Genomic DNA, 16,593 nt, shown 5'->3' with positions numbered 1-16,593 from the left:
GGGCACCTGGGTGGCTCAGCTAAGTGCCTGATCTCGGCTCAGATCTTAATCTCAAGATTGTGAGTTCAAGCTTCACACCAGGCTCCGTGCTCGATGTGGAGGCTATTAAAAAAAAAAAGAAAAAGAAAAAAAAAGAATATAAAACAATGGTTTAAATTGTATGGTATCACACTAGTGACCATATCACCATTTTTTATATATTCATCAACTCTTGGACATTTGCGTTGTCTCTGAGTTTTGGCTATTATGAGTAAAGCTGCTATAAATATAGAACTTTTTGTGCCACTGTTTTTGATATCATTTCACATTACCACCAGCAAGGTATGAGAGTTCAAATTCTTGCATATCCAACACAACATTGCCAGTCCTTGTAATGCTATCAATAGCTAGCTGGGTGTGTATTGGTATTGTAAGTAAATGATGCTTACTTTTGGCTTAATTTGCCTCTCTCTCTCTCTCTCTTTTTCTAACTTCTTTTAAGATGGGAGCTTTTAAAAACATTGATTTTCAGTATTTTCTAAGAAAACCACAGAAAGCTATAATTTTCCTTTTGAGCACTGCTTTAACATCTTATAATTTTTGATATATCTTAATTCAAAATATTTTCTAATTTCTTATATGATTTCCTCTTTTACCCTGGATTATTTAGAATTGTGTTTCATTTTCAAATATTTGGGGATTTTTCCAAATATCTTTTTCTTACTGATTTCTTGTTTAATTCCATTGTGATCACAAAACATACTATGTATGATTTCAGTCCTTTTAAATTTGAGATTTGTTTTATGGCTCATCATATAGTCTATCTTGTTGAATATTACATGGATACTTTAAAAAAGTGTATATTCTGTTTTATTTATGGAGTTTTCTATAAATGTTTGTTAGGGTTATTTAGTTGATAATACCAGTCAAGTCTTTTATATCCTTACTGATTTTCTTGCTCCTTAGTTCAAATATCCAATTATAAGTGTGGATTTGTCTATTTCTCTTTTTAGTTATTTCCATTTTTGCTTCATATATTTTGAAGTTTGGTTAGAACTTAGTTTTATTTTTATGTCTTTATGATTTGACCCTTTTATTCTTTTTTTTTTTTAATTTTTATTTATTTATGATAGTCACAGAGAGAGAAAGAGAGAGGCAGAGACATAGGCAGAGGCAGCAGGCTCCATGCACCGGGAGCCCGATGTGGGATTCGATCCCGGGTCTCTAGGATCGCACCCTGGGCCAAAGGCAGGTGCCAAACCGCTGCGCCACCCAGGGATCCCTGACCCTTTTATTCTTATATGTTTGTCTATATTCCTGAAATCTACTTTCACTGATACTAATATAAGGATTAATGTTTGGGTGGTATATCTGCTTTCATACTTTTACTTGTAACTTATATATGACTTTATTTTTTTAAAAAGATTTTATTTATTCATGAGAGACAGAGAGAGGCAGAGACATAGGCAGAGGAAGAAGCAGGCTCCATATAGGGAGCCCGATGTGGGACTCGACTCAATCCCAGGACCCCAGAATCACGCCCTGAGCCGAAGGCGGGTGCTAAACCATTGAGCCACCCAGGCGCCCCTATATGACCTTATATTTAAAGTGGTTTTCTTGTAGACAGTATATGTTTAGGTCTTTTTTTATCCAATCTGAAAGTTTCTGCCTTTTAATCAGCATATTTAGGCCATTTACATTTAATGTAATTATAATATAGTTAGGTTTAAATCTTCCATTTTTTGGTTTATTTCTCACATGTGTTGTTTTTTTCCTGCTTCTTCCTCCCCTCCTCCAAATTAATTGCTCTTAGACTGGCCTTTGTTGCTTCATTCCATGCGTGTGTAGATTATTATTTGACAATTATTAAAACACACCCCATGTGAACTTCTGGAACCCTTTCTCTTTATAGCTTCCTCTCTTAGGGCACTCTCTTCTACAAATCTCTCCCCAGACCTTAGTATCTGTCTCTTCATATCAGGTAGACTGTCATATTCTACTTGGACCCCCCTGCTTGTGCCAAAATTTTAGGAACATACCTCCATGCAAAAAGGTGTTAGATTTATAGGATCACTTCATTTGTTTTCTTCTCTCAGGGATAACAGTCTATGCTGCTGTTGTCCAAATTCTGAAAACAGTTGCTAGATAAGTCATATAGCTGTACTTCTTCATGGACAGAAATGGAGATGCCTTTTTTCCTTTCAAAACTGATTTTCAAAACAGTAGCTCACTTAGCTATTGTTTAGTCTTTTTCCTCTACAAGTTTGAAAGTGTTTGCATTTATCTCATTCAAATGTTGGGTTCCTTAAGAAGCACTGCAACAATTCTGGTTTCTTATTTCATTCTTCCTCCTACTATGGTATGGTGACCAACAAAAGCATCTCATTGAAATATTTTTTTAAAGGTCATAGTCACCTTTTAGTTACCAGGTCTAATGCAGAACTTCTGATTCCAGCAATGTGGTAAAATAGTTCTTAGGAAAACATCTAGATACAAAATATTAGAATGTAAAATGTAGAGAATATTTTATACAATGCATGGTTAATCTGACTAGGAGAATGGAAATCGTCAGAATTGAAAATGAAGAAAGGACGAGAGAGAGAGAGAGAGAGAAATGTTTAATAGTCTTGAAATAGACTGGAGCTGAAGCCTAGAACCTGGGATATATAAAGAGGCATATTAGAGATCCCGCATAAAACCAAGGGCCTTCAGATGTTACTCACTTTATTAATGGGTGAACTAGAACTCAAACCTGGTACACAAAGATGCAAAGAGCTTGCCTTTGCTTGACTAAAAATGGAAAAAAGGATTTCTGCATAGAATTTATATGATAGGTTAAGCCTTTTAGATCTTTAAAGTCATGCTTCAGATGTAACTCATTTAAAAAGACAAAAATTGGGTTTTAAAATAGGTAAACTCATGTTCCAGGTTGGCAAAATTCAAATGTTGCAATTATCATATACAGAATTAAAATCAAGTAAGTTAAATATGTTTAAGAAAAATAAATTAGAGGGGTACCTGACTGGCTCAGTCACAAGAGCATGTGACTTTTGATTTCATAATCATGAGTTTAAGCCTCACATTGGGTGTAGAGATTACTTTTTTAAAAAAAGGAAAAGAAAATATTAAAAAACGTAATTAGAAGTTAGTAATAGGAGTAAGTGGATAGGTACATGAAGAGAGAATTGTGTGTCGGGGAACTGATAGGAATGAAATAATACAGAATGAAATATGTAGAGAAATTAGAGAAATATGTGAAAAGAAACTAATAAAAATAGAGGAGATCTAACATATATATATGTCTTCAGAGAAGAAACAACTCAGGAGAGCTGGCTTCTGCAACTACTTTTACCCTAGCGCTTTGGCAAGAATTTTCAATTTTGGTGCACATGCTAGTAGATGAAAGCTGTGGGGGATGCTTTTGGTGCCATTTTGGGAGACCTGAATCATATGGTTATTTTCACTTCAGAATATTTTGACTATTGTTTTTCTCAACATTTGCTGAATACTGGGGCTGCACAGAGCAGGAGGCTCAAAACATAAATGATAAAAGCCCCTTAAAAGCAGAGTGATGTTCAGTATACCCTAAAGACTTTATCTTAAGGTCTGTATAATCAGGAGAAATTTTATAAAATACATCACACACTTAATTGAAAACCTTGAAGGGCCAAGAGCAGATCAGATATAATAACCATACTAGGGCTCCAACCCAGACTTAACTGAGGAGCACTCACATTAGATTAAAAGGGAGAAATCCACACTGTATCTACTTAGCAGTAGAGAGAGAGAACTCTTTCTAAAGAAAGATTACATCATATGGAGACTTTTGATTAAAAAAAAATACCATTTGGCCTTCAGCTAAAGATTACTAGGGATTGTGGAGCATCTGGGTGGCATAGTTTGTTGGACATTCAGCTCTTGGTTTCCATTGGATTTTGATCTCAGGGTCATGAGATTGAGCCCAGCATTGGTCTCTGCACCTCACATGGAGTCTGTTTGAAAGTCTCCTTCCCTCTGCCCATTCCACTGTTTCTCTCTTTCCTTCTAAAATAAATAAATAAATCTTTAAAAAACTATTAGGCATTGCAAAAGATGGGAGCCCATAACTAGTCTTCAAGAGGAAAAACAGACTAGCCTCAGACTATCAAGTGATTCTGATACTGGATTTAGCTAATAAGAACTTTAAAATGGCTGTGATTAATATGTTAAGAAAAAAAAGTAGAAAACAAGTAGAAAAAATAAGCAGACTATTTCACTAGATAATTGAAGTCTACTTTTTGAAAAGAGACTCCTCTGAACATTTCGAACTGAAAAATACATGTGAAATTAATACCTCACCAGATGAATTTAACTACAAATTAGATTACAAATTAGAGTAGAATTCAGGAATAATAAACTAAAATATTTATTAATATAAAACACCAAGTGGAACCACAAGGATAAGAAAGAATTTTAAAAATAAAAAAACAAAACCAAAAACAGAACACCCCCCCCCCCCCCAATGAAGTTGGAGTGTGGTCAAGGAAAACCTTGGGTAATCATTTCAATGGGTTCACAAAAGGTATATGATTAAATTCAACACTAATATATTAAAAAATACTTTTTGCAGCCTATGAACATATTCTGATAGAATATAACCCCCCTAAAAAAATCTACAATTATTCTTAATCCGTATCATTCTTAATTCTAAGAAATTAAGAGCATTTCCTTTATAATATAGAACAAAACAGTATTTTCTTTTTCATTTCTAATCATTACTGAAGTGGGGAACCCATGTGGCATGGTTGGAACCCCCTAAATAATAATAAAATAAAATTTTAGGACTGAGTGAAAGAAACTAAACTGTCACTATTTGTAGATAATATGTTTGGATAATAGAAAACTAAAAAGAAAAAAAAAACTACAAATATATTTAGAATGAAAAAGTTCAGCCAAGTTGTGGAGTATGTTCAAAATATGAAAGTCTATTTTACTTTTAAATTCCTCTTACAATTGAAAAACTAAATATAAAAATACCTAGAAAAATACAACTAACAAAATATGTGAAGACATTTAGAGAAGAAAATCATAGTTTTAGTGAAAGAAAGAGGACCTAAATAAATGAAGAGAGACGGTATATTCATGGATTGGATGACCTTTAGTTATGATATTGAAAATCAAAAATCTCCCATTTGATTTACAAATACAGTATAGAAAAGCTCTACAGGTTTTTGGTAGAAATTAAACTATTTCTAAAATTTATAAATTTGATGAAAGCCAGCCAGTAATAACCAACACACTCCTGAGGAACAAGGTAGAGAAACTCGCACTATCATGTCAAGATGTAAACATATAATAATTAAGACATTGGTTATTAGCATAGACACAAATAGTACAACATGAGAGATCCCTGAAATAGTCCCACACATGTCTGGAATGTGGTATAAATAACAGGTAGCGTTGTAGATCATTTGGAGAGGATGTTCAATAAAAGATGTTTGGTGAGTTTATGATCCATATAGGAAAGAAAAATTAAATTGAAATTGGATTCACATCATGCAGTGAAAAAAAATCAATTTCAGATAAAGACATGAATACAAAAGGCAAAACCTTAGAGCTTTAGGGAAAAGTGAAAGCATATCTTTATGACTTCAGGGTGGGGAAAGACTTCCTCATAAAGATACAAAGTGCAAACCATATATAAGCGGAAACATTTAAACTAACATCTGTTGACCAAAAGACACTGCAAAGAAAGTGAAAAGAAGCTCAGGCAGGGAGCAATGTATAGAACCTACAGAGGATTTGTAACTTTCCAGAGCCTGTAAAGAAAACTTTAAAAATCATAAAGAAAAAGACATTCAAAGCGAAAAATCATCAAAACATGTTATTTCCCAAAAGAAGGAAAAGTGAATGGCTAATTTTGGTATGAAAAGGTGGCCAACATAAATAGTAAGCAGAACAATGCAAGTTTCATCCATGAGATCATATTTGCATGCTCTGTGATTTGCAAAAATAAATCTCATGACAATATGCGTGTTGGCATGAATCTAAAGCAGGGAGAACCAAGGTCTGCTTTGTTGGAGTAAAAATTTAGTTACAACTACTTTGTAATGCAACATATCATCTAGTGAAATTGAACATGTGCATTCATGCATTTCTTTAACCCAGCAATTCCCTTTCTAGCAGTATACTCCAGAGAAATTCTTACACCCGTGTACCAGGAGATGAATAAGGTATTCATACTAGCATTGTTTATAATAATAAAAAGCGAGGAACATTCTAGATATTTATAAATAGGAGAATGATGAATTAATTGCATGTACATAATGTTGGGTAATACAGCAGGAGAATACATTTAACACAGAGAGAGAGAGAGAGAGAGAGAACACGAGTGGAGAAAAGGGCAGAGGGAGAAGCAGACTCCTTGCGGCGCAGCCAGATGGAGAACTCCATCCCGAAACTCTGGGCTTGTGACCTGAGCTCAAGGCTTAACCTACTGAGCCACCCAGACGCCCTGTCTATATACGTTTTAAAGCATACAGATTTAAAAAGTTACATAGAATTACATATATTTATGTGGAAAAACTATAAAGGACATCAAGAAATGATAAAATTCAGGATACCAGTTACTCCAGAAAGTATGAGAAAATATGTGATTAAGGAGGTACATTGTATTAGTTAAGATATAGGTTTAGCTGCATTTGACAGAAACCCCACATAAGTGACATAAGATACAGGTTTACTTGTCTTATAACAGGTTGAAAGTAGCCTGGGCACGGCAGTTATGTTCCACACGGTTATCCAGGAGCCAGACTCCCCTTTTCTGTTTGATCTTTCTAAGTATCCCCCTCATCCGCACAGTGACGGTGGCTCACCACCACAGCCATGTTGCAAGTGTGATGTGGCAGAGTGGAGGAGTAAGTGACCTTACAAAGGAGGTTGCACGTATGCCTTCTCTTCATGGTCTTCTGGCTAGACCAAATCTATTGTATAGTAATTTTTAGATCCAAGGAGGCTTGAGAACTATGCCCACCTGAAAATCAGGAGTTCTAGAACAGAGAGAAAGAGAGTACAGGTATTGGGAGGAACATAGCAATTTCTGCCACAGGTTCATGGGACTAGGGTAGGAGGAGAAAACATAAAGGTATTGGAATTGTTCTGTTTCTTGAAATAGGATGGTGAGTATAGTTGTCTTTTTAACATTTTATTTTATGCCTTCCCTATAAATTATATACTTTTGTATATATGAAGTGTTTCGTTATTAAAGCTAGAAAGTTTAGTGGATACTTTTCAGCTGTATTTCATTTGAATCTTATGCAGCATATGGTAACTGTTGATCACACTTTCTAGACATTTGAATTTTTATTGGCAAGAATCTCCTGGTCTTTCTCTTATTTTTCCATCCATTCCTTTTCAGCCTCCTGGGCTTCACTTTCTCTGCAGGGAACAAAAAGGCCTTTTCCTAGATGCCCCTCACTTGTCTTCATAATTATTTAGGATAGTTTCAAATTGGCTAATGGGTTTCCTGGATTTGGAAAAATTGCAAGAGAAAACTAATTATATGGTAAATATTCAGATTTTATCACCTTTTATTTATAATGCTCTATCCATATATGGAAAAGGGAGGTTAGCACATTTTTTCTTTGTAACTTTAAATATTTTTTTACATCTTTCTGTAAAAGGGCAAATAATTCTAGCATGAGTCCAAAGTACAAGTGTATCTTGTAAAAGGTAAGAAACAGCAACTTTTCACCTAAGTATATACATACGACATCAGTGGAATAAGTCTTGGAATTGACTCACGTTATTATAATCATGTATAAACATGTGATATCTTTTTATAAAAACTCAGCAGTTTACTTGAGCTCCAAGAATGACTGCATTTCTTAATCCTCCTTGCAGCTAGGTATGATTATCTGACCTAGAGCTTGGCTAATGGAATGTAAACAGACGTTACTACATGATAAATCTTAGCATATGTTAACAGGCATTATTTTTTTCCCCAATGAAATAGTCTCGGGCATACATGCATTTGAGAATTTGTATTCACTTAAATTTTTATTAAAGCAAGAAGATAAAATTCAGTTCACATTCAAGTTTCAACCATATGTCAGGGACTGTGTCAGGTTCTGGGAACATAGGATCGAACAAATTCTAGCCTCAACCTTCAAGGGGTTAGTAGTAGTAGTCCAGGGGAAGTCTAGTTGAATGCTGTGGTAGAGACAGATATGCCTGAGGTGCTATGGCAGCAGAGAAAATGCTGAGGTTATCTAGGAAACTCAAACTCAAGAAAGATAACAGACCTAATGTAAGTTTATAAAATAAAAGCATTTAAAAATAGCGTCTAAAGATCTCTGTTGTTGTATTTTAAGTATCAGTTACATTAAAAAACAAAATGAGTCCAAATGTTATTATAGAAGATAGAAGTTAAGAGGGAGGGAAGGAATACAAGTGAGCTCAATTAATTTTTTAAAATGTTTTATCTATTGTATAGATCTTTTCTTTGTATACTAATTTTATAACTAGAAAAAAATAATTTAAAATCCAGTTTTTAAACAGAACATGTATTTCTTAATGTAGCACATACTTTTTTTTTTATTTAGCAACATGGTTTTCTTAAGATTCTTGCACTCAAATCTTTATTTTCAGAAACACAAACTCATGTTAACATAGTGTGTGTTTTATACATATCTTTTTTAATGTATTAAATTTTTACTTAGTGTAAACATGTACAGTGCTCATAGTACTTCACAGTTATTCCAATGTAGATATTGTCTGGCATTGGAATTTAAGGAACAGATTCCAGTCTCATTCATCGATTGTAATATTGCAAGGAGGAAAACAGTATGCACAGTTCTTAATGTTAACATAGCACCTGCTCACCATCACTTAGAGTTCTCACTAATGTGGGATGTAGCTATTCTCTTTTAACCCAGCATTTCTCAATCTCATTTCTCTTTATTGTGATTTTGTAAGGTGAGGGAGAGACCTATTTTCACAGACGTTGCTCTTCCTTTTGAAAAACTGAAAAGGGATTAGTGAAATCTCATCCCATTTATGACCTTTAATAACTTCTCTCATATACCGTTTGCCATTTTCAAGTGTTTTCTCTAAGGTGACTTACCGAACCAGGACTCTCTGGTGTCTTTCAGATACTGTGCTTTATAACCGTTATATCTTCTCTGATTCAGTTTTTAAGCAAAAATGAAGTCTTTTGTTTTTCCTTGTAGACTTTGCCTTCAAAAGAAACCACGTTTTTAAATACTACACAAATGCCCTGCTTGCAATCAGCTTCAACTTGGAGTAGCTGTGAACACAATTCAAAATCTCAGATATTAAGAGAACATGTATCAGAATTGGACTCTTCTTTCCATTCTGTCCTATCATTGCCATCAGGTAAGCCTACTTCTAAAAAAATTTCTAAGCAACTCTGAATGTTTTCTGTGGTGAGTCTAATCCTGTAGATACAAGAAATCTAATAAAATTTTAACAATTATTTTGCCACTGGATATTATGGATATTAGAACTGAACGGTTTTCAATGAGGAATTAATCCTGTGAGTTAATGTTCGATCTTTGCAAGTTGGTTCTTAAATTCCTTGGAAACCATTTTGAGTTACAATAGGAAATAACTGGCTTTTGATCTTTTCAGTGTTAAATTCTTAGAATTTTATTGATAAAGTGACTATGCTGTTGAAACGTTTTCACATTGTCAGTATTTTTTTCCCTAATACGTTGTTTTGCACAGACTTTTCTCTGCTATATGATATTGCCCATCATTAGCTTTTGAACCACAAGAAAATCTATAATCTATAACTGAGCAAATAAGGCACGTACAGCCCCACATCCCTTTAAGTTTTTAGTTCTTGATTTATGTTGGAACCATTCCAGTTGTTTCCTTTTTTTTTTAAAGTTTATTTTTTTAGTAATCTCTACATCCATCGTGGGGCTCAAACTCACAACCCCAAGATCAAGAGTTGCATGCTTTTCTGAGCCAGCCATGCGTCCCTCTAGTTGTTTCTGTATTGAACTGAAGTAAATACTGGGTAAAAAAGGAAACACTCTTCACACTAGTTATCTCGGGTTCTTCTCTTTAAGGGAAGACATCTCAAATGGATTTGTTTCCTTTTTTGCTTTTGGTTTTAATCCTCAGGGACTGCTTCTCTTTGTAAAGCACTATACTCTGTACCTATTCCTGCCCTGAGTCCTGAGAATCTTTGTTTGATTTTTTTTTTTTTAACCAATATTTGAGTGGTTTCTTAGCTACTCTATACTTAGAATTAAGTTCTTGGCAGGAACTATGTTATTCCATCTTTGAGGAAAATTTAATAGCAGAAAGAAACAATATAAATATAACAATGGTAATGCAGCTAACATTTGAGCTTGGCATACCTATAAGCATATTACATTTTCTTGTTTAATTCTTCCAACAGTCCTATGAGAATATATACTGTTGTCCTCTCTATCTTCCATACAAGAAGATTGAAGCTTAGCGATGTTAAATTACTACTCCAAGATTATACAGCTAATAAATGTTGGAGGCAGGATTTAATGTGAGGTAGTAATACTCCAGAGCCACACTCCTAACCTTTACTCTTCACTGGCTTTCTGTTTTCTCACAGTACATTTGTTTCTCTGATGATAAAACCCTGAGAGCTGGTGTAATAATCATCCTTCACTTAATCCTCTTATGTCCCTTCCAATAAGTTAAGATTAACTTCCCCACCTACTAATTAGGTTATTCATTTCTTCTTGATTTCTAGTTTAAAACAACTGAAATGTAAACTAGTAAGTGTACTGAAGAGTTATAAAATATTCTTATAAAAGCTCAAGGTATATGGGTAGAAAAAAGGGCCTTCTCTAGTTATATCATCTTTTCTCACAACCCATGAAGAACAGTGGTGGAATAGATATTTTCTTTATAAAAGTAAATGATATTTCTTTGGAGAAATAAACTTATGTTTTAGTAATTGGAAAATATTGGGTTCCTGAAATGTTTAAATAACATGTTTAATTTGTAATTTTAGTTTCACTTTGTTATGTACTTTTTGCATGATCATAGTATATAGTGTTTGGATTGAAAGCTTTCCTACCTCTGTTCCGTCCCTTTGGGACAGATTCCATGTTGAAACTCATGAATTTTTTTGTTTTGTTTTGTTTTGTATATTTTTCCACACTTGAGTATGGACCTATTATTAAAATATATCATTTGAAAAATAAAATAACATAAAATAAAATAAGTCATTTGAGGGAGAGATACTTCTTTGTTTAAAATCCAGACCCATTCTGGATGGGTTATGATTTATGTTTGTAATTATTTTTTTCAGTAGCAAAACTTTGAATTCATCAACTACTTTATAAAATATTTGTTTCTTAGGAAGAAGTTTAGGTGTCTGTATTAAATGCTTTTGGAGATGGTTTTGTTTTTGCATTCTTTTTTTTTTTAAGATTTTATTTATTTATTCATGAGAGACACACACAGAGAGAGAGGCAGAGACACACAGGCAGAGGGAGAAGCAGGCTTCATGCAGGGAGCCTGATGGGGGACTTGATCCAGGACTCCAGGATCACTCCCTTGGCCAAAGACAGGTGCCAAACCACTGAGCCACCCAGGGATCCCCCTGTTTTTTCACTCTTGATTGAAAAAAAAAAATTTCAATTAATGTGAAGTACATCTACTTTATTATATAGCTTCTCTTTTGGTTGTGAGAATATAGAATATAAATACAGTGAATTGAACATCTAAGTCTCTAAAGGAAGAGACCTAGTCTGTAAATGTGTTTTAATCTTAGTAAAAGTATATTTTGTGATTCATAATACTAGTAAACTAAGAATATACGAAACATGGTGTCTACATAAAAGGTAGCATTTGAACTTTTAGAAACCTCATTATTTCAAATGTAAAGTTTGTGGGGGTAGGGTGGAAATGACTTAGAGTTAGCCAGGCTTGGCTGTATGTTTTATTCAAGACCTTTGGATGCATTTATCCCATTCTGGGAATCATACTTAATACTTTCAATTTTGATCATATTATCTATTATTTTGGTTTATGACCAATTATTCATCATTAGAGTTTTTGTTTACTTAGTGCATATAATCCATTATTTCCAAAACATAGTTATCTATATGCTTGGAGAGAGTATTTTGCCATTTTTGATAGTTGTGACATTTTAAGTTTTTGCTTATTTTTCTAAGCTTATATGCTAGTTAGAGAAAGCAATCTTAATATTAGAATCTATAAAGAGTGTTATTCACTAAAAGTACTTTTTTATTACTCTATTTTTCCAGATGTGCCTCTTCATTTTCACTTTGAAACATTGTTTAAAAAGACTGAAATAAAAGGAGATCTTGCTGAAAATAAATTTGTAGGAGACTGTGTCATATCTCCATCACCTGGTATGTCATTTACAAATCTTGTACTTTATATGCCTTTTATATCTTTCAGATACTGTTTTTGCTTTCTAAGGAAATAAAATTTAACAAAGGAACAAAATGTAAATCCTTAATTTTTAATATTCACTTTTTACAAATCACACATATACACACACAAATAGAAAATACACAGGAGTAATCTGTGATACTTATCACAAAAATGTGATACTCATTGAATGAAAATTATGAAATACTGATAAATATAAAAGGAAATCTAAATGCACTTGGAGAAACAGCATTCCTGGATGATAGGAAGGATATCAGTTCTTCCTCTTGGTTTATATATTTAAGGAAATGTTACTCAAAGTTCTAATAGTTCTAATTTGGTTAACTTAACAAAATAATTGTAAAGCCCATTGGGAAAAATAAATGGGAAAATACAAAAGTAACTGCTAGAAAAAAGTATTAAGAGAATCTATCCTAACCACATACGGAAACATGACAAAAATCTGTAATAGTTATTATCACAGATTTCATGTACATTTAGTAAAGTAAATTGGTGAAGCAAATTCTATAGCTTATACTTTATTATATAAAAGAAGAATTAGAAATGAATGAGAACATGGAGAACTATTCATTGAAGAGCATTGTTAATCTTTTGGGGGAAATTTTGTTTACATACTTGTTTCATACCATGTATCAGAATAAATTTCTAGTTGGTTCCAAGAATTTGAAGAATTAAAACACTAAAATTACAAAATAAAACTTGCATTATAATGAAATAGTTATGAGTACTATGGATGGGGGTGGGGACATCGTCTGTGTTTGGAATCCATCAGAAGAAGAAAAATATCAACATGTTTTGACCATATACAAAGCTAAACTCTTCTTAATATTAAAAAAGTCATACAAACTAAGAAAAATTATTCCCAGATGAAATAATCATCTACCTCAAAGACTCATGAATCAACTCAATGCCTGTAGAATTGAAGTTCTGAAAAGTAGCAGATTTTAAAATAATTTTTTTAGGTTTTTTTTTTTTAAGATTTTCTGTATTTATTCATGAGAGACACAGAGAGAGAGAGAGAGGCAGAGACACAGGCAGAGGGAGAAGCAGGCTCCACGCAGGGACCCCGATGTGGGACTCGATCCCGGGGCCCCAGCATCACACCCTGGGCTAAAGGCAGGTGCTAAACCACTGAGCCACCCAGAGATCCCCCAATTTTAAAATAATTTATAAAAATCAGCAGCTTTTATAAATACCAGTGATAACCAGTTAGAATACGTAAGGAATTATACTAGACACATTGACAATGAAAATACAAAATATCTAGGATTAATTAAACTTAGTAAGGACCTACATGAAGAAAACTTAAAAAGTATACTAAGGAACCCAAGAATATGTGCCTATAGAGAAAAATACCCTGTTTCTATCAGAAGACAGTATTGTCTGGAGCACTTGGGTGGCTCAGTCAGTTAAGTGTCCAGCTCTTTTTTTTTTTTTTAAGATTTTATTTATTTATTGATGAGAGACATAGAGGCAGAGACACAGGCAGGGGGAGAAGCAGGCTCCATGCAGGGAGCCAGATGTAGGACTTGATCCTGGGACTCCAGGACCACGCCCTGGGCCAAAGGCAGACACTAAACCGCTGAGCCACCCAGGGATCCCCAAGTGTCCAGCTCTTGATCTCAGCTTAGGTCTTGATCTCAGGGTCCAAATTTCAAGCCCCACATTGGGCTCCACATCTAGCATGGAGCCCACTTTAAAAAAAAAAAAAGGGCAGTATTGGAATTTAAGATGCTATTTTTTCCCAGTTTAATTTATAATGTAACTAAGAATCATAGAGGTAATCTTCTTTTGTTTTAGAACAAAGTTATTCTGAAGTTTATGTGAGAGAGAAAATGTTGAATAGTTAATAAACTTTTTAAAAGATCAGTAAGAAAGAGGTGTCAGATATCAAAATTATACAGCTATAATCATTAAAATATTGTGGTATTGATGAAAGCCAGATCAATGGAACTAAATAACCTAGAGACAGACCCAACTGTCCATTATTTGATAAAAAGATAGTTTTTCCTATCAGTATAGGAAGGATGGCCTCATCAATAAATAACAGTAATTCTTACAAAGTACTCCTTCTGCACCACTATTGGCTGAAGGGCTTTATGTTTGTTGATTTCGTTAATCTATACAACCTTGTATAAAGTATTGTTATTTTACTCCTTGACTAATTTCCCAGAGTCACGTTTGAGTAGTGTTAGGGCCAGGATTCAAGTCCAAGCAGTCTGGCTCAGAGTCCATGTTTTAAACAACTAAGTTTCTTCTAAAATCAGTGGATTATAATATTAATCAATGAATTTTTTGGGAAAAAAGGTATCTCTACCTCATACAGCACGTTAAAATAAATTTAAGGTGAATGAACATTAAATACATTCTAGATGGATTAAAGAGTTAAATGTTAAAAGTGCTGTCTTAAAAGAATTAGAAGAAAACCAGATGTATTTAATGATTATGATCGTGAAAATGATAATCATAAGTAAAATTTATTGAGTGCTTATGTGTAGACACTCTGCTATTTACTATTTTTTTCTGATACATTAGGACATTTAAACATTATAATCATCAATTCTGGCAAGACTGCATGTAATAAGACCAGGACCCTCAAATATTTTAGGTAGCATTAAGAATACAAACCTTTTGTGAAGTACTATGAAATTATAGTGCTTTTAAACTATGCCTTTTTTTTATTAAGTTCATTAAGGAAAAACAACTGTTTAGTTGTGCATATGTTATTAAACTGTTAACTCTGTATTCTGACCCATAAAACCATTTCTAATAACCTAGTCTAATACTAAATATAAAAACCACCTCTATTTACAAGTCTGTTCGTTTCACCATTATTTGTGTTAATGAAAAACTGGAAACAACTTAAAGAGCATATTGAGATATGGTTCACTAACACAATGGAACATGCAGCTTTTAAAAATATCTTAAAAGTTCATGTGGGGATGGAAACATCAAAGAACGCCAAGTAGTAGAAAGGACAAAAATGTGTTAATTCTCTGTATGTTATGATTAATAACCATGTAAAAATGTTCATTCTTCTACCAATCAAATGCAATGTGTGAGTCTTTTGGGGATCCTGATTTGAACAACTCAGCTGTATAAACATGCAGTTTTTGAGATAATCAGTGAAATTTGAACACGCATGGCTGCTGAATATTAATGAACTTTGTTAGATGATAATGCATGTGGTTACATAGACATACACAATCTGTTTGTTAGAAATTCAGGCTCACATATCTGTAGATGACAAGATACAAGATAGGATGTCTAGGATTTGTTTTAAAATAGGCTAGCAAAGAAACAGTGGGGAGAGAGATGAAACGAGATTAGTCACCAGTTTAATTGTTGATGATGAATGGTAGGTACAACAGAGTTCATTCTTCTCTTCTTTGTGTTTGTTGAAATTTTTTCACAGAAAAAAAGTTTTTTAAAAGTTGAAAGCACTAAGAACAAGGAGCAGTTGTCTATGCTTAGGGAAAAAAGACTAAAGAAATACAGAAAAATATAGGTTATGTTCAGGTACTTTTTCATGATATAATTCTACTACTTTGAATCTATACTGAGACTAATTTTTAAAGAAAAAATGTATACATGAAGGTGCTTATTTTAAGAATGACCATAATTGAAATATCATGATAACAACTAGCTCTAACAGCTAGCATAGTTAAATCATATTATCGGTAACAAGAAGAATGTTGGGCTTCCATCTGAAAAAATAACAATGAGGAGTGAATTATCAAATTCGAAAACTACAGTTGTACGTGGATTTAAATGGAATTACATTTTAAATGTAAATATGAAATATATGCATGTGTATGACTGGAAGGAATATACAAAAATGAAATTATATGCTATTAGATAAGAGATTAGGTGATTATATTATTTCTAATGTTGTTATTTATCTGACTTAAAAAGATAGGGCAGCATAAATGTGTTAGGCACAGTATTAATAGTAACATATCAATAATGTAATGACATGCTAGTAATGGGGAATTAAGAGCTAGGAATGGAAGACAGATGAATGCTACAATTATTAGGCAAATCACTGAAGTATATTCTATTGTATCCCAACTTCACCTCCCTTGTTTTCTTTCCCTTCTCTCCCAACCCAAATAATTATGCATTAATTAGATTTCATTCTACATATGCAAGTCTGAAAAAGCTGGTCATTATTATTTGTTGTTAGCGATTTCTGTA

General features: G+C 33.4%; 1 protein-coding gene and 1 long non-coding RNA gene across 16 annotated transcripts in view; one reads left to right on the top strand and one right to left on the bottom strand.

The window, feature by feature from the left end:
• Window positions 1-16,593, top strand: part of KANSL1L (KAT8 regulatory NSL complex subunit 1 like) — a 130,594-nt gene that overhangs the window by 98,753 nt on the left and 15,248 nt on the right. For all 11 annotated transcript variants that reach the window (XR_007408966.1, XM_049106736.1, XM_049106737.1 and 8 more), the window contains 2 exons: window positions 9,189-9,354; window positions 12,246-12,353. Coding sequence is in view for 10 of the 11 variants with exons in the window: in XM_049106736.1 (XP_048962693.1) it covers window positions 9,189-9,354; window positions 12,246-12,353 (274 nt within the window). In the remaining variant the exon portion in view is untranslated. The remainder of the gene's footprint in view (window positions 1-9,188; window positions 9,355-12,245; window positions 12,354-16,593) is intronic.
• Window positions 1-16,593, bottom strand: part of LOC112656322 (uncharacterized) — a 90,785-nt gene that overhangs the window by 69,553 nt on the left and 4,639 nt on the right. For 2 of the 5 annotated variants that reach the window (XR_007408969.1, XR_007408967.1), the window contains exon 2: window positions 7-102. This is a non-coding gene — a long non-coding RNA (uncharacterized LOC112656322). Of the gene's footprint in view, window positions 1-6; window positions 103-2,018; window positions 2,627-9,082; window positions 15,881-16,593 lie in introns of those variants that run through there. The other 3 variants (XR_007408968.1, XR_004812649.2, XR_003134269.3) reach the window with 3 other exon arrangements.

The sequence above is a fragment of the Canis lupus genome, chromosome 37, assembly GCF_003254725.2.
Source record: "Canis lupus dingo isolate Sandy chromosome 37, ASM325472v2, whole genome shotgun sequence".
Taxonomy (NCBI): domain Eukaryota; kingdom Metazoa; phylum Chordata; class Mammalia; order Carnivora; family Canidae; genus Canis; species Canis lupus.
This window is presented reverse-complemented; position numbering and strand designations above follow the sequence as displayed.